Source organism: Rhinatrema bivittatum, chromosome 8 (genome assembly GCF_901001135.1).
Source record: "Rhinatrema bivittatum chromosome 8, aRhiBiv1.1, whole genome shotgun sequence".
NCBI classification, from domain to species: Eukaryota; Metazoa; Chordata; class Amphibia; order Gymnophiona; family Rhinatrematidae; genus Rhinatrema; species Rhinatrema bivittatum.
Window position 1 is genome coordinate 69927397 of NC_042622.1, and position 24772 is coordinate 69952168.

Genomic DNA, 24772 nt, shown 5'->3' on the forward strand with positions numbered 1-24772 from the left:
AAGTTGCTTATTTTAGTTTTTCATTTTGGTATTAATATGACATTCATGCTTCTAAATTCACCATTTTATGTCAATAGCTTTTCTATGGTGGTATATATGTATGGCCAGATGCTCAGGTATCAGGTCCTCCTCAGCTTTTTAACTGTACTGTTGAGATCTTTGAAAGAAGTTACCTGTATGTTTAACTTGTGCTGCTTCCTGCGTAGTAGCACTCCTGGTCATAAGCCTGCCTATGAGTGTCTACATGAAGGAAGTATACTTCACATCTACCAGACAGAGAGCCTTCTCTGGTTCAGTGCCAGCCCTTTGAAATGTTTTGCCACCTAACATAAGACTAGTTCTTAATCTGCTAGTTTTCAGAAAATTACTAAAAATATGGTTCTTTTGAGCTGACTTTTAGGCCACTTTGGCCTATTTCTCAAGTCATGCTCACTGATCATGAAAATACTACAAGACGTTGTTCCTTTATGAACTTGTTGGATATGCATATCTAATAGGGATGTGCGTAGTCTCATCAGACCAGTCCAGCATGTATGCGCTTGGCCCCCCTGCCAGCAGATGGAGACAGAAAAGATTCTGATTCACTGATGTCACCCCTTATAAGGATAGTGAAGTCTGCAGCAGCTCAGTATTTTGTCTCCAGCAGATGGTTGAGATGTTGAATCCTGCAACTTAGGAGACAAATTGCCCCCAGGAGGTTTTGCCTTGTGGTTGCTGACTGGTGGAGTAGTGACAGCATGAAGAGGTCGGTGACCCTTCCTCTAGTTTGGTCCTGGTTATAGATGGGACTTGAAACCCAGTAGAGCTGTGACTCCCTCTTTTCTTCCTTTTCCAGCAGAGAGGCTTGGACCTGTGGCTGAGCAGACATACCCTCCTCTTAGGAGAGTAATTCATTTTTTGGCTATTTTGTAAACTTCAATTGCAAAAATAAAATAAAAAATTGTGTGTTTCTGTTGGCTATTATTCCAGAAGGGAGTTCACAGGCTCAGCTGAAATCCTTATCCCCAGTGGGGTAAGTAGAGTTAAAACCACAACATATACTTCCTTATTCCCCTGCTAGACCAATCTTCACAATAAGGATTTCCTCCTTCATAGCTGATGTAGACAGTGAATACACCTCCATGCTGTTTGGTATGACGACACTTCCCCTATAAGGGAGGAAGTCCCCAGTAACACGTGTTCTCTCTCACGGCAGATGTAGAATGAAGGCTGTTCATTTCGAGTTGCCAAGTTTACTGCCTGAAAGACCCCTTCCCAGCTTCAGGGCAGTCCTGGTGGGCCTTCCCCTGGTAGCTGCTACTCCCAGTACATTTGCTTTGGCCTCCCCGGTGAGGTCCCTCGGGCCATGCCCCTCTGTCCTTGTGGGGGCTGGAGTGGCTTCTCTAGTAGGGGAGTTTCTCCTTCCTGTGGAGAAAAGGGAACTACAGACACTAAGTGCCTCACCCTAAATAGTAATGATGGTAGAAAAGAACTAGATGACCCATCCAGTCTGCCCAGCAAGCTTCTTATGAATAGTATCTGCCGCTTTGTGCAGGATATACCCCTATGTTTCTCTCAAGGGTAGTAACTGCCGCTCTGTGCAGTTACCCCAAGCCTTATGATAAGAGTAGTAATATTTACAATCAATCAAAACCAAGAAACCGTCAAACCCATAAATTACTGCTAGCAACTGGGTGAGGAGCCTTCCTAATAATTCAGACAATGCTGTTTGACATTCTTTGCTTTGGGATTTGGCCGTAGAAGCTTTTCCCTTATGTCTACATGTCAGTACCCCAGACCATAAAAGACAGGGCTATGTTAGTTGTTGTCTGTATCCAGTTCTCCTGACCCCCCCCCCCCCCCCCCCCCCCCCCCCCCTATCAAAGCAGGAAGCAATGTTACAGTTGCATAAAAAGTAAAATTCCCATGCCTTCTATTAAAGGTAGTAACTGCTGCTCCATGCATGTTACCTCCATGCACTCTTTTCTTCATTTCTGTCCTCTAGTCTTTAGGGATCCACAGTGTTTATCCCATGTCCCTTTGAATTCATTGACTGTTTTTTTCTTCACCATCTCCTCCAGAAGGGCATTCCAAGCATTCTCCGTGAAGAAATATTTCCTGACTGTTCTGAGTCATCCCCCCCGGAGTTTCATTTCGTGGCCCCTAGTTCTACTGTTTCCTTTCTGACGGAAAAGGTTCAAAGTTTGTGCATCATTAAAACCTTTTAGGTATCTGAAGAACCGTATCATGTCTCCCCTGCACCACCTCTCTTCCAGGGTATACATATTTAGATCCTTCAGCCTCTCCTCATAAGTCTTATGATACAGACCTCACACCCTTTTGGTCGCCCTTCTCTGGATACTGTCTACAGAACTAAACACAGTTCTCCAGGTGAAGCCTCAGTAAGGACCTGTACAAGGGCATTATCACCTCCTTTTTCCTGCTGATTATTCCTCCCTGTGCAGCCCAGAATTCTTCTGGCTTTAGCTATCGCCTTCTCACATTGCTTCACCATCTTCAGATCACCAGATTCTATTACTGTTGCGACTGTCGGTCTTCGGCTTCACCCCGCCTACTTCTCACTATTTGCGGCTCCTCCCGCTCACCTCGGACTACTGGCTGCCGCGGCGTCTGTTTGCTGTCCTCTCCGACATCCCCGGACCGGCTTTGGTGCTGCCTCCCGCCATGCTCCTCCAAGGTACCTTAGGGCGCACGCACGCCGCCCTCATCTTTATTTCCACGTTGGCGTGAGCCTCAGGGGCGTTCCCCTGATATGACGTCACACTGCCCGGATATTTAAGCCTCTACAGTATTTGCTAGCTCATCAAGTTAGCAACGGTAACTCTACGGATGGGATTTGCTCTCCGTACCGAAGCTGCTCTGCCACTCCAGCGCTATCTGGAACTCTTACGCCTTCGGGGTTTGCTAACGGGGTACCCGCTCCTCGGGGGCCTCTTCTGCTTCTTTCAGGTGCTATCAGGAAACTGGTGCTCGCTCGGCGAGGGCCCATGTTCCCTTAGTCGCTGCCTGCATCTTCAAACCCTTCTACTTGGAAGACTTCACTAACAGTTTCCATCTGTGAGTACAACTACCACCTATTCCACAGTACTGCTTCACTGGAACCAGGTACTTGCTCCTCGAGGGCCTGCCCTCTGTTCCGGTGCCAGACCTCTCGTCTAGTGGAATTTCTGTTACTACTACGTGAGTACAATACAACTGAGTCTCTTTGCTGTAAGGGATCAGGTACTCACTCCTCGAGGGCCTGCTCTCCCTGTCTCGGAGCTTCTCCTAATTCTACCTGGGACTCTCTGAATGCTTCTTATCGTGTACTCATAACTCTGTCTCTTTCCACTACAGCACAGCCTAGGAGAGGATTTGCTGTTCCAGCGTTCTGTGGGAGACCTGCCCGGCCAGGCTCAACATCTACTACTCACTACTGCCACCTCTGGTGGTTTCCAAAACTGTTTAATAAAAGATTCAAATCTGTGTTTGTGTGTCCAGAGTCTAGCCTGACACTGTGGTCCCTCACGGGACTGCCCCCCGTGGGCGTGGTCTGCTGCCACAGTGTCCAAGGATCCACCCAAACATCAATAATCATAACATTTACCCCAAGGTCTCTCTCTTGGTCCATGCCCATCAGTATTTCACACTCCATCATATACAGCTCTTTTGGATTACCACATCCTAGATACATGATTCTGCCCTTCTTAGAACATAAGAAATTGCCATGCTGGGTCAGACCAAGGGTCCATCAAGCCCAGCATCCTGTTTCCAACAGAGGCCAAAACCAGGCCACAAGAACCTGGCAATTACCCAAACACTAAGAAGAACCCAGGCTACTGGTGCAATTAATAGCAGTGACTATTCCCTAAGTATAATTGATTAATAGCCATTAATGGACTTCTCCTCCAAGAACTTATCCAAACCTTTTTTGAACCCAGCTACACTAACTGCACTAACCACCTCCTCTGGCAACAAATTCCAGAGCTTTATTGTGCGTTGAGTGAAAAAGAATTTTCTCCAATTAGTCTTAAATGTGTTACTTGATAACTTCATGGAATGCCCCCTAGTCCTTCTATTATTCGAAAGTGTAAATAACCGAGTCACATCTACTCGTTCAAGACCTCTCATGATCTTAAAGACCTCTATCATATCCCCCCTCATCCGTCTCTTCTCCAAGCTGAACAGCCCTAACCTCTTCAGCCTTTCCTCATAGGGGAGCTGTTCCATCCCCTTTATCATTTTGGTTGTCCTTCTCTGTACCTTCTCCATCACAACTATATCTTTTTTGAGATGTGGCGACCAGAATTGTACACAATATTCAAGGTGCGGTCTCACCATGGAGCGATACAGAGGCATTATGACATTTTCCATTCTATTAACCATTCCCAACATTCTATTTGTTTTTTGACTGCTACAGCACACTGAGCCGACAATTTTAAAGTATTATCCACTATGATGCCTAGATCTTTTTCCTGGGTGGTAGCTCCTAATATGGAACCTAACATCGTGTAACTACAGCAAGGGTTATTTTTCCCTATATGCAACACCTTGCACTTGTCCACATTAAATTTCATCTGCAATTTGGATGCCCAATCTTCCAGTCTTGCAAGGTCCTGCTGTAATGTATCACAGTCTGCTTGTGATTTAACTACTCTGAATAATTTTGTATCATCCGCAAATTTGATAACCTCACTCATCGTATTCCTTTCCAGATTATTTATATATATATTGAAAAGCACCGGTCCAAGTACAGATCCCTGAGGCACTCCACTGTTTACTCTTTTCCACTGAGAAAATTGACCATTTAATCCTACTCTCTGTTTCCTGTCTTTTAACTAGTTTGTAATCCACGAAAGGACATCACCTCCTATCCCATGACTTGTAGTTTTCGTAGAAGCCTCTCATGAGGGACTTTGTCAAACGCCTTCTTGGCATTGAATTCCAGCTGTCAAATCTTCAATCACTCTTCAAGCTTTCTTAAATCACTTTTCATTCTCTCTACTCCTTCAGGCATGTCCACTCTGTTTGCATATCTTCAAATAGACAAACTTTACCTTCTGTCCCTTCTGCAATGTCACTCACAAAGATATTGAATAGAACTAGTCCCAAAACCGATCCCTGTGGCATTTGGCTTACCACGGTTCTCTTTTCAGAGTTGGTTCCATTTACCATTACACGCTTTTCCTTTCAGTCAACCAGTTTGTAATCCATGCCACCACTTTGGTACTGACTGCCAAGCTTCTCATTTTATTCACAAGCCTCCTATGCAGGACCATATCAGAAGCTTTGCTGAAATCCTAGTAGATCACATCGAGTATTCTTCCTTGATCCAATCAAAAAAATCAATGATTGGTCTACAGGACCTTTCCCTGGTGAGCGCATGCTGCTTCGGATCTAGGAAGCCACCTCATTGTAGATAGTTCACCATCCTTTTCTTCAGTAGAATCTCCATTAATTTTCCCACCACCAAAGTAAGGATAACCGGCCTATAGTTTCCAGCCTTCTTTCTACTACCAGCCTTGGAAAGAGGACCAAAATCACACTTCTTGAATCTCGTGGCACCACTCCCGTTTCCAGGGATTTATTGAACAGATCTTTCAGCAGACCCACCAGCACATTTCAGCTCCCTCACTTTCCTGGGATGTACCTCATCTGGCTCCATGGCCTTGTCCACTTTCAGTTACTTAGCTCATTCCATACATTGTCTTCTGTAAATGGAGTTACGTCTACTCCATTCTCTACTCCGTTCTCTTCTGCGGTCTTGTCAACCAGCAATGGTCCTTCTCCAGGATCATCTTTAGTGAACATGAACTGAAGTATTTGTTTAAATGTTTCCGCTATTTCTTAATCTCTCTACACATTGCTCCTCATCAACTTTCAATTTTACTATACTATTTCAGGCCTTCCTTCTTTCTCTAATATATTTGAAAAATGTTTTGTCACCTCGCTTTACCACTTTGGCAATCTTTTCTTCCGCTTGATCTTTCGCTTTCTGATTTCTTAGTCTTCTTCAGCTTCACTAGATATTCTTCCCTGTGTTCCTCTTTTTTGAATCTTTTTTTTTTTTTTTTTTTAATTGTTTATCATTTTCAAAAATACAAACACACCAAAAGTTTGCATACAAAAAACATGGATTAGTGTTCAGCATCAAATATGGCCATAGATAGACACATATATATCCATATAAGTAAATAAGCAAAACAAAATCTCATAACACTCAATCCATTAATCATATCAATCAAAATGAGAGTTTCATTTGGTTAACCGAAAATTGGGAGACATACTTCACAAATCTTATAACATTTAGAAAAACATGGCATAGAACCTGTACTATTTTTCTATTTAATTAACTAGACAACTGGGGAAGAAGGACATTTTTCCTTTGTCAATAAAAATCTTTAACTGGTCAGGGTTAAAGAGCATAAATAGTTCCTCCTGTTTTTTAATCAAACATTTAAATGGGAAACTTAAACTAAATGAAAAGCCCATGGATACAACTTCTTGGCAATAGGCTAAAAAGGCCTTTTGCCTCATCTGTATAGAGATTGCTAAATCAGGAAATATTTTTATAGGTTTTTCCAGATAGCAAATAGGATATTTATTGAAGTAATTTTTCATTGTCTGGTTTAAATCATTTATGGAATAAAAAGTGACCAATAAAGTTCCTCAATCGATAACATTTGCTGTGGAGTCCTCCAAAAAATTGGTAAGATCTCCCTGAAACATTTCCTCAGATCTATTCCTTATTCTCCTAGATTTAGGGAGAAAATAACAGTTATTTACTACTGGTGAGTCACTTAATACAATGCCAAGCGCTTCATTCAGAAAATTTTTTAAAGTAATCAGTGGAGTTTCTCCAGCTATTCTAGGAAAATGTAAGATCCTTAAATTGAAACGCTTGGCATTGTTCTCTAATGACTCTATTCTTCTGGATAACATTTCTGGATAACATTTCTCTATCTTTAACAGTTAAATTCCTGAGCCTTCCTATCTTTTTTCTCAAGATCTTTAATTCTATCATATGACTCTTTTATTTTTCCCTTGTTCTTGTAAAAAATCTTGCTGATATCTAGTATTAATTAAACCAACCTTTTCTTCTAGCTCTTTAATATTTACTAACATACCAGCCATCAATTCCCACAATGTGTCTAATATTACCAGTGCAGATCGGATAGGTAGTCCTGTAAGTTTGCGGCTTGATGGTTGTTTAATTCCCTCACTCAGTATGGCCGATGCCATAGGTTCTTCTATCTCCTCTTCTAAGACTGAGCCTTAAGACTGGGACTTAAAGACATCTCCTCTGTAAGGTCGGGTTGTCCTCTCTTACTTCCCAGCTCATCAGGATCTTTGGCTCTTAAATTGCTTAGTCCAGGTGAGACCATAAAACTAGTAATAACTTGTTGTATAGAGGCGAAGGTAATGGTGGTGGAAGGGAGGGAAACACCCTCACTTTCCCTTTACGCTTAGCTGCATATTCACTTATTTCAAAACGCCTATCACAGCAGTTCTTACTTAGGTCTCTGAACTATACCAACTATATATATTAACCAAATGAGTGAGAAGTTGAGAGGGAGCGAAGTAATAATACCTTTAAAAAGAAAGTCTGTAGACGAAATCTGGCAAAGCCCGATGAAAGCGCGCGCGGCTTCAGCAGCACACCAGCTCTGCTGCGCGCCGCTGATGTAGGCCGCTTCCGGGTCCGCCTCCAAGACCCACCCTCAATGTCTCCGTTCTCCTCTGCCTCTCCGTCGGGGCTGGAATCTCACCCCCGGACTTGCAGCTGATGAAATTAGCGCAACCAGGTCAGAGGTCCTCCTTCTCTTCTCGCTCTTCTTGAATCCTTTATGCTTCGTGAACACTCTCTTCTTTTTTGCCTTTATTTTGTTAGCCACCTCCTCTGAGAACCAGATCAGTTTACTTTTATGACATAGAGATGTGTTGCCTTTGTAATGGCTCCTTTAATTTGGCCCACTGTTCCACCTCACCCATTTTCTTCCAGGTACATCCCCATTTAGACAAAGTCCGTATCTGTGAAATTCAAAACTTGGGTCTTCATGTGAATTCTCTCTATCCTGTTCGAAATATCAAACCATACTATCTGATCAGTGGTGCTCAGGTGGGCACCTACCTGGACATTAGCAACATTATTGGCCCCCATTAGTGAGCACTAGGTCGAGTATCGCGCACTTCCTCATGGGTTCCATTTTCATTTGTTTGAGCAGAGCCCCTTGAAGGACATCCACTATCTCTCTACTTCTTGTAGATTCCGCAGAAGAGATAAGCCAGTCCACATCCAGCAGATTAAAATCTCCAACAAGCAAAACTTCTCCCTTCTTTCCCACCTTTTGGAAGTCTTTGATCAGATCTCTGTCCAGTTCTTCTGTTTGAGAAGGAGTGTTGTAGATCACTCCAGAAAAATGGAAGCACCATATTATTATTATTATTTTTTTTTTAGCATGGTCATTAATACTTCTTCTCTACCCTATATCCGTTGCAATTTAGTTGATTGGATTTTGTTTTTGACATAAAGAGCTATTCCTCCACCTTTTCTGTCCTCTTTATCCTTCTTAAGCAAGTTATAGCCCAGGATGGCTGTATCCCAATTATGAGAATCTGTGAACCATATTTCTATAACGGCAAGAATGTCAAAGTCCACCTCCACCATTAGGACCTGCAGGTCTAGGATTTTATTGTCCAGACTACAAGCGTTTGTGGTCATAGCTTTCCAGCTGCTATTCCTAGTTACTTTTTCTGCCTTTTTGAACTGATTAATTTTGTTACTCTCTCTTTCCATTTCTTGGGGGTGACCTTCCACTTTCACTGGCCACCTCCTGCTATCCCCATTGTCTAGTTTAAATACCTGATAATGTATGATCTGAATTTCTCACTGACAGGCCGATACAGTACATTGCGCTCCAACGGAGCACACTGTTAACCTGCCCTTGGACGCGTGTTTTCCCTTACCCCTTATTCAGTAAGGGGAGGAAAACGCGCGTCCTACCCGCGGCACCTAATAGAGCCTTCAACATGCAAATGCATGTTGATGGCCCTATTAGGTATGCCCGCGGGATACAGTAAGTAAAATGTGCAGCCAAGCCGCACATTTTACTTTCAGAAATTAACGCCTACCCAAAGGTAGGCACTAGTTTCTGCCAGCACCGGGAAAGTGCACAGAAAAGCAGTAAAAACTGCTTTTCTGTGCACCCTCCGACTTAATATCATGGCGATATTAAGTTGGAGGTCCCGAAGAGTAAAAAAAAGTTAAAGAAAAAAAAAATTTTAAATGGGCCGGTGGCTGTCGGGCCGAAAACCGGACGCTCAATTTTGCTGGTGTCCGAGCCCGTGGCTGTCAGCGGGCTCGAGAACAGACGCTGGCAAAATTGAGTGTCGGCTGTCAAACCTGCTGACAGCTGCCGCTCCGGGCTAAAAGGAGGCGCTATGGACGCGCTAGTGTCCCTAGCACCTCCTTTTGCCCGTTTCTACCGCACCACCTAATTTGAATACTGAATCGTGCGCACCGGGAGAGCGGGCGTTCGTCCGTTCTCCCGTGGACGTTACTGAATCGGCCTGTGAGTATCCTCTTTCCTGCCATAGACAAATGTAGGCCATCCCTACCATATAATTTTTTACTGCACCATACACTGCCCCAGCCCCCAATGTATCATTTTTGAGCCAGGAATTCAAATTATTTGTATGGCATAGTCTTTTCTTTCCTTTTCCATGAACAGGTAAAACTTCCAAAAAGGCAATAGATTTTTTCCCCTAGATTTTGGAAATTTTGCTCTTTATGAATACCATGTCTAGTGAGTTTATGGGTCCCCAGATGGATGATATCATTGATATCAGTCACTACTTTATTCTGACATTGCTTTGATTATCTGGTTAGTATTTCTATTGGCTGAGGATCTTGGAAGGCATTTAACTGTTGTGTCCCCATCAGAGTGAGTTCCCAGATTGATTCTTGTGATGATCAAGTCTCCCAGCATAAGAAGCTTTCTTTATGACATTTGATCCCGTTGGAGGGTTTCTGGATGTGTTGAGTGACTACTTCCCTTTCAGACATCGTTCATATTCTGTTGCTGGGGGCTTCATCATTTTCTAGTGCAGAAAAGGTGTTTCCTAGCGTGTAGACAGATGCACTCAGGACCAGTGGGTTATGCTCCCCTGCCAGCAGATGGAGGACTGAGCAAGCTGTCATCACAGTATATATACTCCTGCAGTGACTCCAGCCTGCCAGTGTTTTCCATTTCCAGCAGATGGTGGATGTATATCTCCCTATGGGGATTGCTGTGAATTTTGGAAGGAGAATTTTAAATTGAGAATGAAAGCCCTGCTCTCCTGCGGGTGATACCTAAAGGTCCATTCCCCAGGTTGAGAAATTCCTGAGGTGATTTCTGTGGCTCCTCAGAGGTTGTGACTTGGTCTGGTAGCCAGGCCCCGGCATGGACTTTGCTGCTTGTGAGGCTGAAAGGTAACGGGTGTAGGAGGGCCAAATGCGGTGGTGATGGCACGTGCCCTCTCCCCCCACGGCCGGAGACTGTCTCTGTACTCAGCTGGTAAGCGCTGAGCTCTGATAAGTTTTTAACCAAAAAAAAGAAAATTACCGTACTTACAGAGACGGGGTTTTTTTAGGCCTTCCTTTGGTCTCTGTGTGCGGTGCACCGTTCTGACATTCAGGTCGATACAGTAACGTGCGGTTAAAGATTCCCCGTCTGTAACATGCTGGGAGTGCACAATACAGACGAGTTAGGCGATCCAGCGTTACAGTCTCCAGTTTCACGCGTCCTTAGCGCTTCGTAAAATAGACACATAACCCTTTCCGCACGCAGCATGTATATGATGTGTAAATGAACGAATTAGCTGTATAATGAAGGAATTAGCTATTCCCCTCCGATACTGTAACGGGCGCTGATATTATCTCCTTAGTAACCCGCTGTTTTGCCGCGGCCTTAACGTGTTAGTTTACCGCCTCCCCCTAGTAGGTGTTAGGACTGTGAGTCTAGTAACAAATCCATCGACACCGCTTAAGATACTCAAAAACAATAAAACACAATAAAAAAAAAAGCGATACAGAGATGATCGAGAAAATGTAATGCTGTGGGACACATAAAACCTGTCAGAAAAAAAAAATAAAAATTTTTAAATACCTGTCGGAGGGCCGCGTGGGTCCAGGCGGCCGGCGGCGGGAGCCGGGGGGCTGGTGGTCGCGTGTTAAATCTAGGCCGGGTCGCACAGACGTGCATTCATCCAGGCGGAGGAGCCGGCGGCGAAAGCTGCCGGCTCCTTCGCCTGGATGAATGAATGCGCGCGCCTGTGCGACCCCTGCGATTCGGCGCTCAAGGCGTGACGTCACGACGCCCGACATCACGGCATGTGACTGCCTTGAGCGCCGAATCGCAGGGGTCGCACAGGCGCGCATTCATTCATCCAGGCGGAGGAGCCGGCGGCTTTCGCCGCCGGCTCCTCCTCCTGGATGAATGCGCGTCTGTGCGACCCGGCCTAGATTTAACACGCGACCACCCGGCTCCCGCCGCCAGCCGTCTGAAACTAACGCGCGTCCACCCGCCGCCGCCTGGAACAATCGCCCACCCGCCCGCGGCCTAGATTTAACACGCGACCACCTGCCCCCCGGATCCCGCCGCCCGCCGGCCGCCTGGACCCACGCGGCCCTCCGACAGGTATTTAAAAATTTTGTTTTTTACACTTCCTGGTGCCTGTCATTTGAAATGACAGGTACCAGCGCACCCAGGTTACTGTATAGGCGCTGTATTAAGCGCCTATACAGTAAAATGGGTTGCGCGGGCATAACCCTTCCCTAACGCTTCACAGCCGCGGCATGTATTTGCATGCAATTAGAAGAGAGTATCAGGCGCTAGGTCAAGAGAACTGTGCGTGCGGGGAGGAAGGGTGCGCCTGACACTGCTGCACTGTTTCTACCGCGGCCTTACAGTATCGAGCCTATTGTTAGTGCTCCGTTGGAGTTAGAGGAACTGGGCAGCCTGGCGTGTTGAGCGGCCCTGGTGGGCTAGGCCCTGCAGTAGGCTTTTCTTGGTGCACTGCATGGTAGGCCATGGCGGCATTTTTGCGGTGCTCCTGTGCATGACTTACTGCCCTCTATAGGACATCGGTGTGCACAGTGCGTCAGCTCTATGCATGTGTTGTATGCGCTGCGCTAGGTGCGACTTCTGTGCACACAACGTTTTTGGGCATGGTGATACTCTCCAGCTAGGTGCACTAGTAGTGCAATCACCTTGCCGTTCTTCATTCCAGGATACCTTGATTTTGTGTGCGCAACTTTTTAAAATGTGAGATGTTTGAAATCACAGATAACTGCTGCTCATGGTGCGGTTAAACAAGAAGCCTAAGCGCCTTTCTCTTGTGTTGCCTGTTCATATTAGGGCTTCTCAGCCTGACCGTCTTCAAACATAGTTCAGCGCTGTTCAGATGCTCAGGGAAAGTTGTCTTCCTCGGATTTTGCTAAGCCTGGATCCTCCCATTCTGATGATGGCCTGGTTACGTCTTTGGCTGGAAATGCGCCAGATCTTGGTACTCCCTTGACTGGCTCCTCCTCAGTAGATGGCAGTTCAGTTGGACCCGCTTCAGTACCTTCGGGGTTTGGTATGGACCTGGCTGCTTTTCTTGGGTGAAATTTTTTCAGTTGTTACAGGCCTTTGTTCAGGTGCAGTCCTCCGCTTTACCCACTCCTGTCAGATCAGAACCTCAGCCGGTGGTCCCTCCCTCTTCCAATCCTATGGTTAAAAACCGCCGTGGCCCCCCCTCTGTTCACTACGGGTATCCCATGGTGGGGATCCGGCTAGCACTCATGATGATGAGGATCCTTATCCTTGGAAGATGGGGAGATTCCTCCTGGTTTGGAGCCGTATCGAACCATGTTATGGTTCTTTCATAGAGATGAAACTTCCGGCCCTAATTCCCAGATCTTGACAATGCTGGGAGTGCCTGGGGAAGATTTCTATATCAGAGCCAAAGAAGAATCCCATTTTGGTTTCCTTGCATAAAGCCTCTTGCTTTTTTCCTGTTATGGACGCCATTGAAGAATTGATTGATCTTGAATGGGACGCCCTGGAGGCAAGTTTCAAAGGGAGTCAGGCATTGGAAGGCCTATACCCTCTGGATCCAGCAGTGAGAGAGCATTTGCGTTTTCCAGAGTGGATGCACTTGTCTGCGATGTCTCTAAACGGATGACTATCCCTGTAGAAGGAGGAGCGGCCTTGAAGGATGTGCCTGATAAGCAGATTGAATCTATCTTTAAACAGGCCTTTGATGCAGTGGCAATGACCTTGCAGATTGCTTCCTGTTGCACTCTTGTGGCACGTTCTTGCCTGCTTCTCTCTCAGGAGGTGGATGATTTGGGGGTGAATTCCAGAACAGTTATGGAACCCGCGGCCGCCTTTTCGGCAGACGCAGGCTGTGATTTGGCCCTTATCTCTGGCCAGAGGAGTGGCTTCTGTGGTGGCAGCAAGACATGGTTGCAGAATTGGTTGGCTAACGCAGCCTCCAAAGCTAATCTCACTAAAATGCCCCATTGTAGAGTAAGCAAGCTTTTCATAGTTGAAGTGTTCAAAGGTTAACAAACACTCATCTGGGAATATAAGTTACACTCCCTGAAGCAGCCATTGATGGCGAAATGCTGGCCAGGTCGGAGATTCTTTCAAACGCTGAAAAATCATATGGTTTTCTTACTCTACAATGAGAGCTGATCAACTGGGAATAAGCTGAGTACTTTTTCTTCAAAGTTGAGTTGAGGGGTCAGTTTTGAAATTTGAATTGCACTTGCTTCCACAGTTTATTATAAATTTAAACATTAAAAATTAAATTTAGAAATTGACATGGAAAATAAAAAGATATTTAATTAAGGGTAAAAGACACAGTTTCACTAATTAAAAAAAAAATAAGGTTTTTGGCTAATGATTTTGCCCCTTGCCAAAATAAGTGATGTTTCACTAATATATTGCATCTAAAGTATTTTCCTCCTCAAAACAAAATAAATAAAAATACACAATATCTTTTACTATTTGCAATATGCAATTAGGTGGAACAATTTTGTGTCATCTGCAAATCTGATTTCTCTCATTCGATGTTCCCATCTCTAGTGTACTGTTGGCCATGATGGTTGCCTATGCCTAAGAAAACTAAGTGCCTTTCTCTTTGCACTGCTTGTCATATTTGGGCTCTCAGCCAGAGTGCCCATAACTTGTGCCAGCACTGTTTGGAGGCTCAGGGAGAATTGCTGCCTTCTGATTTCACTAAGCCTGGTTCTTTCCAGCCTGATATAGGTCTGTTACAGACAGCTCAGGTTGGGCGCCTGATTTTGGAACACCCCTAACTGGTTCCTCAGTAGGGGCTGGTAGCTCAGTGATTGCAATCCTTTCTCCAGGTGCAATCTTCATCCCACTGTGATACTACCAGAGCAGAGTTACATAAGAACATAAGAAATTGCCAGGGTGGAACCAGACTGCTGGCGCTAACCTTTAAAAATGAGAGAGAGCAGCTTTTTAAACTAGAACAAAGGGGAAAGCCGACAGTCACTCAGCAGGCATGGTTCGGAGAGAGGTATCTTCAAAGAATACTAATGATGCATTAGAATTTAGGGCATCCCGACAGTGAGGTTCCAATAATAAGAAAAGTAGTCCAAGTGCCTGTAATTAAAAACTCACCTGAGCTAAATAATTCTAACTTATCCCTATCAATTAAAAAGCAGAATGAAAATATAAACAAAAAACAAACTTTGAAATGTTTGTATGCTAATGCCAGAAGTCTAAGAAGTAAGATGGGATAATTAGAATGTATAGCAGTGGAATGATGACATAGACTTAATTGGCATCTCAGAGACATGGTGGAAGGAGGACAACTAATGGGACAGTGCTATACCGGGGTACAAATTATATCGCAATGACAGAGAGGAGCACCCGGGAGGCGGTGTGGCACTTTATGTCGGGGATGGCATAGAGTCCAACAGGATAAACATCCTGCATGAGACTAAATGCACAATTGAATCTTTATGGGTAGAAATCCCTTGTGTGTCAGGGAAGACTATAGTGATAGGAGTATACTACCATCCACCTGGTCAAGATGGTGAGACGGACAGTGAAATGCTAAGAGAAATTAGGGAAGCTAACCAAATTGGTAGTGCGGTAATAATGGGAGACTTCAATTACCCCAATATTGACTGGTAAATGTATCATCGGGACACGCTAGAGAGATAAAGTTCCTGGATGGAATAAATGATAGCTTTATGGAGCAATTGGTTCAGGAACCGACGAGAGAGGGAGCAATTTTAGATCTAATTCTCAGTGGAGAACAGGATTTGGTGAGAGAGGTAACGGTGGTGGGGCCGCTTGGCAATAGTGATCATAATATGATCAAATTTGATTTAATGACTGGAAGGGGGACAGTAAGCAAATCCGCGGCTCTCGTGCTAAACTTTCAAAAGGGAAACTTTGATAAAATGAGAAAAAAGTTAGAAAAAAACTGAAAGGAGCAGCTACAAAAGTAAAAAAGTGTGCAAGAGGCGTGGTCATTGTTAAAAAATACCATCCTAGAAGCACAATCCAGATGTATTCCACACATTAAGAAAGGTGGAAAGAAGGCAAAACGATTACCGGCATGGTTAAAGGGGAGATGAAAGAAGCTATTTTAGCCAAAAGATCTTCATTCAAAAATTGAAGAAGGATCCAACAGAAGAAAATAGGATAATGTATAAACGTTGGCAAGTTAAATGTAAGACATTGATAAGACAGGCTAAGAGAGAATTTGAAAAGAAGTTGGTCGTAGAGGGGAAAAACCCACAGTAAAAACTTTAAAAAATATATCCGAAGCAGAAAGCCTGTGAGGGAGTCAGTTGGACCGTTAGATGATCGAGGGGTTAAAGAGGCACTTAGAGAAGATAAGGCCATCGCGGAAAGATTAAATGATTTCTTTTCTTCGGTGTTTACTGAAGAGGATGTTGGGGAGGTACCTGTACTGGAGAAGGTTTTCATGGGTAATGATTCAGATGGACTGAACCAAATCACGGTGAACCTAGAAGATGTGGTAGACCTGATTGACAAACTGAAGAGTAGTAAATCACCTGGACCGGATGGTAAACACTCCAGAGTTCTGAAGGAACTAAAAAATGAAATTTCAGACCTATTAGTAAAAATTTGAAACCTATCATTAAAATCATCCATTGTACCTGAAGACTGGAGGATAGCTAATGTAACCCCCATATTTAAAAAGGGTTCCAGGGGCGATCCGGGAAACTACAGACCGGTTAGCCTGACTTCAGTGCCAGGAAAAATAGTGGATAGTGTTCTAAACATCAAAATCACAGAACATATAGAAAAGACATGAACATATAGAAAGACATGGTTTAATGCTAGACGTGGAACTAGCAATAAAAGTACAGAATCTAGGAGTAATAAAAGTACGGAATCTAGGAGTAATATTAGACCCTGAGTTAAGCATGAAGCAGCACATCTCACAGAAAATAAAAGAAGGAAACGGTAAAACTAATGACTCTGAGAAGGCTGAAACCCCTGTTAACACTAAATAACTTGTGCACAATTCTTCAGGCACTGATATTCGCAAGCACAGACTACTGCAACTCACTATTCTATGACTACCACAATCCACGCTTAGGCAACTGCAAATACTACAAAACTCCGCGGCTAGAATTTTGACTGGCAAAAAAAGAAGGGACCATATAACTGGAACACTAGCCGAACTACACTGGCTCCTAATTGAACAAAGAATACAATACAAGGCACTATGTATAATCCACAAGCTAATACACGAGGAAAATGCCGACTGGCTTAACACTGCACTGCGCGTACATGTCCCGCAAAGAAACCTAAGATCTGCGAATAAGGCTCTACTAACTGTCCCCTCTGTCAAATCAGCACACCTCACCCAAGTAAGGGAAAGAGCACTGTCACTGGCTGGTCCTGTACTATGGAACACCATGCCTCTCGAATTAAGGCTCCAGAAAAATTTGAAAATCTTTAAATCCAACCTGAAAACCTGGCTCTTTAAACAAGCATTCAATAAAGACAAGGAGATGGAGAAAAAACAATTGATTAATATGGACGCACCGAGCAAACAGATGTTTTTTAAACATATAATTGCACCTTAACGTTAAAACTGAACCGCTTATAAAATTTCCTACCAATCAGATAAGCTCCACTTAAACAAATAGCTTAATGTACTATATTGTTACCATACTATGATGGCACATGTATATTTTGTAATCTATACCACTCATATTTTTTATAGTGCCTATATGTAAACCGTTGTGATGGTTAACAAACTTAATGACGGTATAGAAGAGTTTTTAAATAAAAATAAAAAATAATAAAATAAATAATGAAACAAAGTCAGCATGGCTTTACCCAAGGCAAGTCTTGCCTCACAAATCTGCTTCACTTTTTTGAAGGAGATAATAAACATGTGGATAAAGGTGAACCGGTAGATGTAGTGTTCTTGGATTTTCAGAAGGCATTTTACAAAGTTCCTCATGAGAGGCTTCTATGAAAAATAAAAAGTCATGGGATAGGTGGCGATGTCCTTTTGTGGATTACAAACTGGCTAAAAGACAGGAAACAGAGAGTAGGATTAAATGGACAGTTTTCTCAGTGGAAGGGAGTGGGCAGTGGAGTGCCTCAAGGATCTGTATTGGGACCCTTACTTTTCAATATATTTATAAATGTCTGGAAAGAAATACGATAAGTGAGGTAATCAAATTTGCAGATGATACAAAATTGTTCAGAGTAGTTAAATCACAAGCAGATTGTGATAAATTGCAGGAAGACCTTGTGAGGCTGGAAAAATTGGGCATCAAATGGCAGATGAAATTTATGTTCAAACAATTTTTATTGGTTTACAAAAATGCAGAGTAAAGAGGGTGTTTCCTGAGCCCTCCCAAGGTTAGACAAACCAACAAACAGATACAACTTTTTCTCCCCCCCCCATCTGCAGAGGCAGATGAAATTTAATGTGGACAAGTGCAAGGTGATGCATATAGGGAAAAATAACCCATGCTATGGTTACACAATGTTAGGTTCCATATTTGATGCTACTACCCAAGAAAGAGATCTAGGCGACATAGTGGATAACACATTAAGAACATAAGAAATTGCCATGCTGGGTCAGACCAAGGGTCCATCAAGCCCAGCATCCTGTATCCAACAGAGGCCAAACCAGGCCACAAGAACCTGGCAATTATCCAAACACTAAGAAGATCCCATGTTACTGATGCAATTAATAGCAGTGGCTATTCCCTAAGTAAACTTGATTAATAGCCGTTAATGGACTTCTCCTCCAAGAACTTATCCAAACCTTTTTTGAACCCAGCTACACTAACTGCACTAACCACATCCTCTGGCAACAAATTCCAGAGCTTTATTGTGCGTTGAGTGAAAAAGAATTTTCTCCGATTAGTCTTAAATGTGCTACTTGCTAACTTCATGAAATCGTCGGTTTAATGTGCTGTGGCAGTCAAAAAAGCAAACAGAATGTTGGGAATTATTAGAAAGGGAATGGTGAATAAAACGGAAAATGTCATAATGCCTCTGTATTGCTCCATGGTGAGACCGCACCTTGAATACTGTGTACAATTCTGGTCGCCGCATCTCAAAAAAGATATAATTGCGATGGAGAAGGTACAGAGAAGGGCTACCAAAATGAAAAGGGGAATGGAACAGCTCCCCTATGAGGAAAGACTAAAGAGGTTAGGACTTTTCAGCTTGGAGAAGAGATGGCTGAGGGGGGGATATGATAGAGGTGTTTAAAATCATGAGAGGTCTGGAATGGGTAGATGTGAATCGGGTTTTTTACTCTTTTGGATAATAGAAAGACTAGGGGGGCACTCCATGAAGTTAGCATTTGGCACATTTAAAACTAATCGGAGAAAGTTCTTTTTTCACTCAACACACAATTAAACTAAGCATGATCTGACTCCATACTCTGTGCCAAATCTGGTGCCCGAGGAGGGTTCTTTAACTGGCACTCCTGACAAACTGGACATTGTGCCCAAAGGAGGCACCTCACCCTAGTGATCCAGATTTACTGGACCCTGTGCCTGAAGAAAGCACTTCTTTGTCTGCAAGACTGGGTCCTGAAACTGATGCTGGCCTACCTTATTTATTTATTTAATAACTTTTTAATATGCCGACGTTCGTAGGACACATCACGCCGGTTTACAATTAACTCAAGGAAGGAAAATTACAATGAACAGGGAGCCGGGGGATGGAGCAGGCGAGAAGGGGAGGGGGGGGGGGGGTTGGGAGAGATAGCAGAGATGAAGGAGAAAAGGGCAGAAATGAGAGAGGAACCTTTTCAGAGGAGAGAGGAACCTTTTCGGAGGAGAGGAGAGAGGAACCTTTTCGGAGTCCAGCTCCATGTTGGACTATCACATGTTTACTGATGCAGATCTGACTCCTTAACATGGTGGTCAGACAACAAAGAGGATCATAAAACTAGTTTGGTTACAAGTTTTCTTTTCTAGGTGGCTAATAGTTGCTACCAACCTTCATGGGTAGTTGGGCAGAAACACAGGGGTTTGATAGCCATTAATTTTGATCAATAGGTCAAGTGACTTCTAAGCTTTAGGATTCTGTAATTATATTTATTAAAAACACCACTTATAGCACAAAAAACAATATTCAGATGACACCACAGTCACTGTGCTTTTTTTTCCATCATTAAGCAGGCTGAATTAACCATTACATGTGGGTAAGGTCATCTGGTGGCACTGAACGGATTTGTTTCTCCAAGCTTTTTTTTTTTTTTTTAATCTTTATTTATCAACTTTTAACATATGAATAAGCCAAAACATGCTTAAATAAAGCTTTGTCATTGTTGGAAACAGGATACTGGGGCTTGATGGACTTTTGGTCTGACCCAGTATGGCGAGTCTTAGGTTTTTATTGCTCAGTCTTCAATCCGGATCTGTCTCACTCAACACAATTCTACATGGAGGTGGAGTCTCTTCTCAAACTGAGGGCAATAGAACCTGTTCTGCCTGACCAACATGGTCAGAATTATACTCCCACAATTTCCTTAATCTCAAGAAATCAGGTGGATTGAGATCCATCCTGGATTTACGGAGTCTAAGCAAGAATCTATTACAGGGAGAAATTCAAAATTAACTCTCTCCACACCATTTTGCCCTTCATTCAGGTGGAGGAAGTAGATGTGTGCCCTAGACACATAAGCCCACGTACCAGTCCATCCCTCCCACTGGCACTACTTACGCTCTGTGGTGGGATCCTGTAGCCAACAGTACTAGATGATCCTCTTTTTTGGTCTCTTCGAAATACTGAGGGTCTTTAAAAAAAACAAAAAAAAAATAGCTGTAGTAGCAGCATATATCAGTTGTCGGGGCATCTGTGTTTTCCCATACCTGGATAACTGCTTAGTTACAGTGACTTCCCAAGAAGGAGTGATGACCTCTCTGCAGAAGACAATTCAACTCCTGCAATCTCTATGGTTCCTAGTAAGTCTCAAAAAATTCAACCTTGATGACATCTCAGAAAATCAGATTTATCAGGGCATGTAGATGCTCTACAGGAAAGAGCATTTCTTCTGGCAGATTGAGCTGACATCCTTAGGTCCTTAGCTCATTGTTTAGTAAATATGAATACTCCTGGGAATTCTCCGTAACTGCACAGTGCAGAATTTGAACAGAATTCCCCTCCACAGAAGTTTCATATTTTTCACAGAAATAGAAGAGAGGCCTGGCAGGCTGCAAGCAGAGCCTATCCTGCTCATGGCAGAAGATTGAGAGGCCTGTCGGTCTGTGAATGGAGCCCATTCCGCTTGCAGCCGAAGATTCAGAGAGGTCCGGTGGGCTGTGACCAGAGCCCTTCATGCTTGTGACCAAAGTTTAGGCCTGGCGGGGCCGCGGGTGGAGCCCATCCTGCCTCAGCTGAAAAAGATGAAAAGGCCCAGAATGAGAGTGCAAAAGAGCATGTGAGCCTATGTGAGAAAGAGAGGAAGTGTGTGTGTGTGTGTGAAATTACATGTGTATGAGGGAGTGAGGATACATTGTGTGTGTGTGAGAGAGCTTGTGTGAACGGGTATGTGTAAGAGAGAGAGATAGGGAGCCTGTGTGTAGGGGGCTGTGTGTGTGAGAGAGGGGGTGCCTGTCTACAGGGGGCTGTGTGTGAAAGCGAGGGATACTGTGTTCAGGGGGATGTGTGTGAGAGAGAGGAATCCTGTTTTCTGGGGGCTGTGTGTGTGAGAGAAGGAACTTTTGTGTGCTGGGAGGGTTTATGAGAAAGTGACTGATGGAGCCTGTATGAGAGAGGGGTCAAACTCTGGATGTTGAGGGCTGGGTGGTAGAGATGGAGTGGAAAGGATTGAGCCTGGAGGGGAAGGGGAGAGATAGTGGAGAGCAGAAGAATTCGGAGCCCCGAGAATGCAGAGTTGAAGGGGTCTGTCCTGGGGAGTAGGGCAAGATGGTAGAAACACGTTCAGTGCGCTTCTAGGGGAATTCTGCTAAAAATATTTAAAACTCTGCATCTTTGAATATTAACTTTTCTGTATTACATTTTAAATAAATTATTCAAATACTGTGATGTATATTATGTTATTTTCACCAATGTAAAGTATGCAGAATTTTGCAGAGTTTTAAATTTTTGTGCACAGAATTCCTCCAGGAGTAACATGGATCAGACAACAGCCAGAGGAGTGGCCTACGACAGTGGTTTATGTGGTAGCTCTAATCCACCTCCACATGCAAGTCCTACAGTAAGGCCTCCGCTCCCTATGGGACCGGGTAACTCGAGCATTGACAACTCTGGTGAATGTCTCACAGGAAATGAAAAGAGAGCTCCGCTGGTGGTTAAACATGCACATTTTATGGAAGGGTGCCCATCTCTATCTGCTTCCCCATCAGATACCATAGCATTAGTGACAGATGCATCAACGGGATGGGAGCACACACTGGTCTCTTCCGAACTCAGGTAACTTGGTCACCAGTAGAATGACAGTTCCAAATCAACTTATTGGAGCTTCGAGCAATCGCATGCTTTGAATGCCTTCTCATATCTCCTCAAAGGAAAGAATGCTTATTGAAACAGATAACCAAGTAGCCATGTTTTATACTAACAAGCAAGGAGGCGTAGGTTCATGGACTCTCTGAAAGGAAGCAATAAAGATATGGGAATGGGTGTGTAACCACCAAGCAATTCTGCAAGTGACCTACATTCTGGGGGTTTCTAACACATTGGCAGATTGCTTCAGCAGGGTGTTTTGTCCTCACAAATGTCCCTATGTTGGTCAATAGCCGACAGGCTGTTCAGCCTTTGGGGACATCCGTCAATCAACCTCTTCGCATCAGAGTAAAATAGAAAATTGGAAAGATTTTTTTCCATTCTTCCAAGCAAATTCAGATTCACTCAGAATGCTGTTCTGCTCAACTGGAATGCATATCATGTGTACATTTTTCCATTAATTCTGCTGATAACCAAGATGCTGCAAAAAATGCCCAAGGATCGGGCCTACCTGATATATGCTGCACCAGCATGACCCAGACAAGTATGGCTCTTTTATCTAGTACAACAAACAGTCCATCAGGCCTCCGAACCTTCTAGGGACCGACCCATCATTATTGACTCTAGAAGAGGGTTGTCTGCATCATCAAAAAACCCCTGTCTCTCAGCTTGTTAGCCTAGATGTTGAGCCTTTGTTGATTGCTTCACTTTTCTTACCCAAGGAAGTTGAAGACATTCTAGTATCTACCAGGAAGCCCTCAAGTAGAAGGGCTTGTAATTTTAAATGGAAACATTTCTTATCCTGGTGTTCACGAAACTCCCTGGTCCTGTTCGTATGTGAACCATGGAACTACTTCGGTACTTGTTCCGCCTTTCCTCCTCAGGACTCAGTACCTCATCAGTGAAGATGCATCTTTGTGCCATTGCGGCCTGTTCAAGATAAAAGTAAGCAAATTTTCCATTTATCGTTTAGTGTCAGTTTAGAATTTCTAAACCTCTGGTGGCCAAACCACTTGTTCCTTGAGATCTTAATTTCATTCTGGTACAGCTTATGAAGCCACCATTCGAACCATTGGAATCAGCTTCTTTGAAGTTTCTCACATAGAAAGTATTATTCCTTGTTTGTGATCATGTCAGCCAGAGAGCTTCAGGTATTGGATCATTACTACTTTTCTATGCAGTTTTAACACAATAGAGTAGTGCTTCACATCCACCCAAAGTTCCTACCAAAAGTGGTGTCAGCTTTTCATATAAATCAAGCCATGTGTTACCCATGTTCTTTCCAAGGCCACGTACACATGAAGGTGAGAAAGCCCTTCATTCTGTGGATTATAAAAGAGCCTTGGCTTACTACTGGAAGATAACTTGGCCATATAATCGGGCCTCACAACTATTCCTTTCTTACGATCCTAACCAATTAGCCATAGCAGTTAATCAAACGTACATTGTCCAATTGTCTAGCAGAATGTATCACTTATTGTTATGCACTTGCTGGCCTCTAGATTATGGACTCAGGGCTCATCAAGTGAGACTCATGGCTTCATCAGTGGCTCATCTGCAAGCTGTGCCTATCAAAGACATTTATTTTATTTTTATTTATTTGCAGTCTGAAAAGATGCACCTTGGTTGTCAGTTCGTACTTCACGTCCCATTACTGTCTGGACAATATATTAAGAAGTTACGGTAAATTTGGACAAGCAGTTTTGCATAACCTGTTCATCCAGTAGTCTACTCTCCATGGTGGGATCTGGGTTGCTTTTTCAGTAAATGCTATGTTGTAACCTGCAACTTAGGATTCCCTAAGTAGTATGGCTAACTCAGTCCTTGTCGATTTTGGAGAAAGTACGTTTGCTTACCATAAATAATCTCTGTAGACAGCAGAATTAATTAACCATTCTAAATACCAACCCTCCTCCCTGAAGTGTTGACTACTTAGCTAGACTTAGCTCTAAAATTGACTGAGGGGTTTCCGAGGCAGTGCCTGTATAGGAACTCACACTCTTGCTCAGTGGAGAAAAATCTCTGAGCTAAGAGATTAACCACATTATGGTTAATTCATCTTACGTTAAGCAAACTTGCTGTATTGTTCTAACCACAGATGTTCCTTCTCCTCTGATAACTTTGGTTTGTTTTCCTACAGGGAGAAGTAGGACATTGGTTGGCATGTGCTTTATATGTTGCATGCCGTAAAAGTGTCCTCCCAACTGTTGGAAGGGGCATCATGGAAGGAAATTGTGTTTCTTTGACCAGGATACTACGTTCAGCTAAGTTAAGGTAGAATCTGTTTTTTTATTTCTTCTGAAAACATGGTTATCGTGTAGTGGCAAGCATCCTTTTCTTTTGTAAAATAAGAGAACCACAAGGAATACATTAAAAATTGAGGTCTAAATTAGGTTACTATCTGGATAGCAAACTGTGGAGTATGTTCAATAGTGCAGCCACAGTATTGAATATAGCCAACTAACTTTGAGGCAGTTCTTTGGCCCAACCAGACTTAGCTGGATACTTAGCTTGCTAACGTAACTCCTCCCTGAAACGCCCCTGAGTTATCCCACTAAATTTTAGCTTGAAAATAAGAATTTTAGCTTGAAAATAAGATATCTGGCTAAGTGCCCAAATAGAAGTTATCTGTCTAAATGCTTCTAAATATGAATCTCCCAGTAACTACGAGCATTGCTGTGACCCCATTTAGAAACCCAGGATCGTAGTACACAGCGATCCCAGGCACTTCTAGGGTTACTCTGGTAATAGCACTGGAAGCAAACACTATCAGTGTAACTGTTCAGCTGAATATA

At 43.5% G+C, this 24772-nt stretch overlaps 1 protein-coding gene across 3 annotated transcripts in view; it reads left to right on the top strand.

The window, feature by feature from the left end:
* The window catches only part of RBL1 (RB transcriptional corepressor like 1), a 365834-nt gene that overhangs the window by 1156 nt on the left and 339906 nt on the right, over positions 1–24772 (top strand). For all 3 annotated transcript variants that reach the window (XM_029611864.1, XM_029611866.1, XM_029611865.1), the window contains one exon: positions 24118–24251. In XM_029611864.1, the coding sequence (XP_029467724.1) occupies positions 24118–24251 (134 nt within the window). The remainder of the gene's footprint in view (positions 1–24117; positions 24252–24772) is intronic.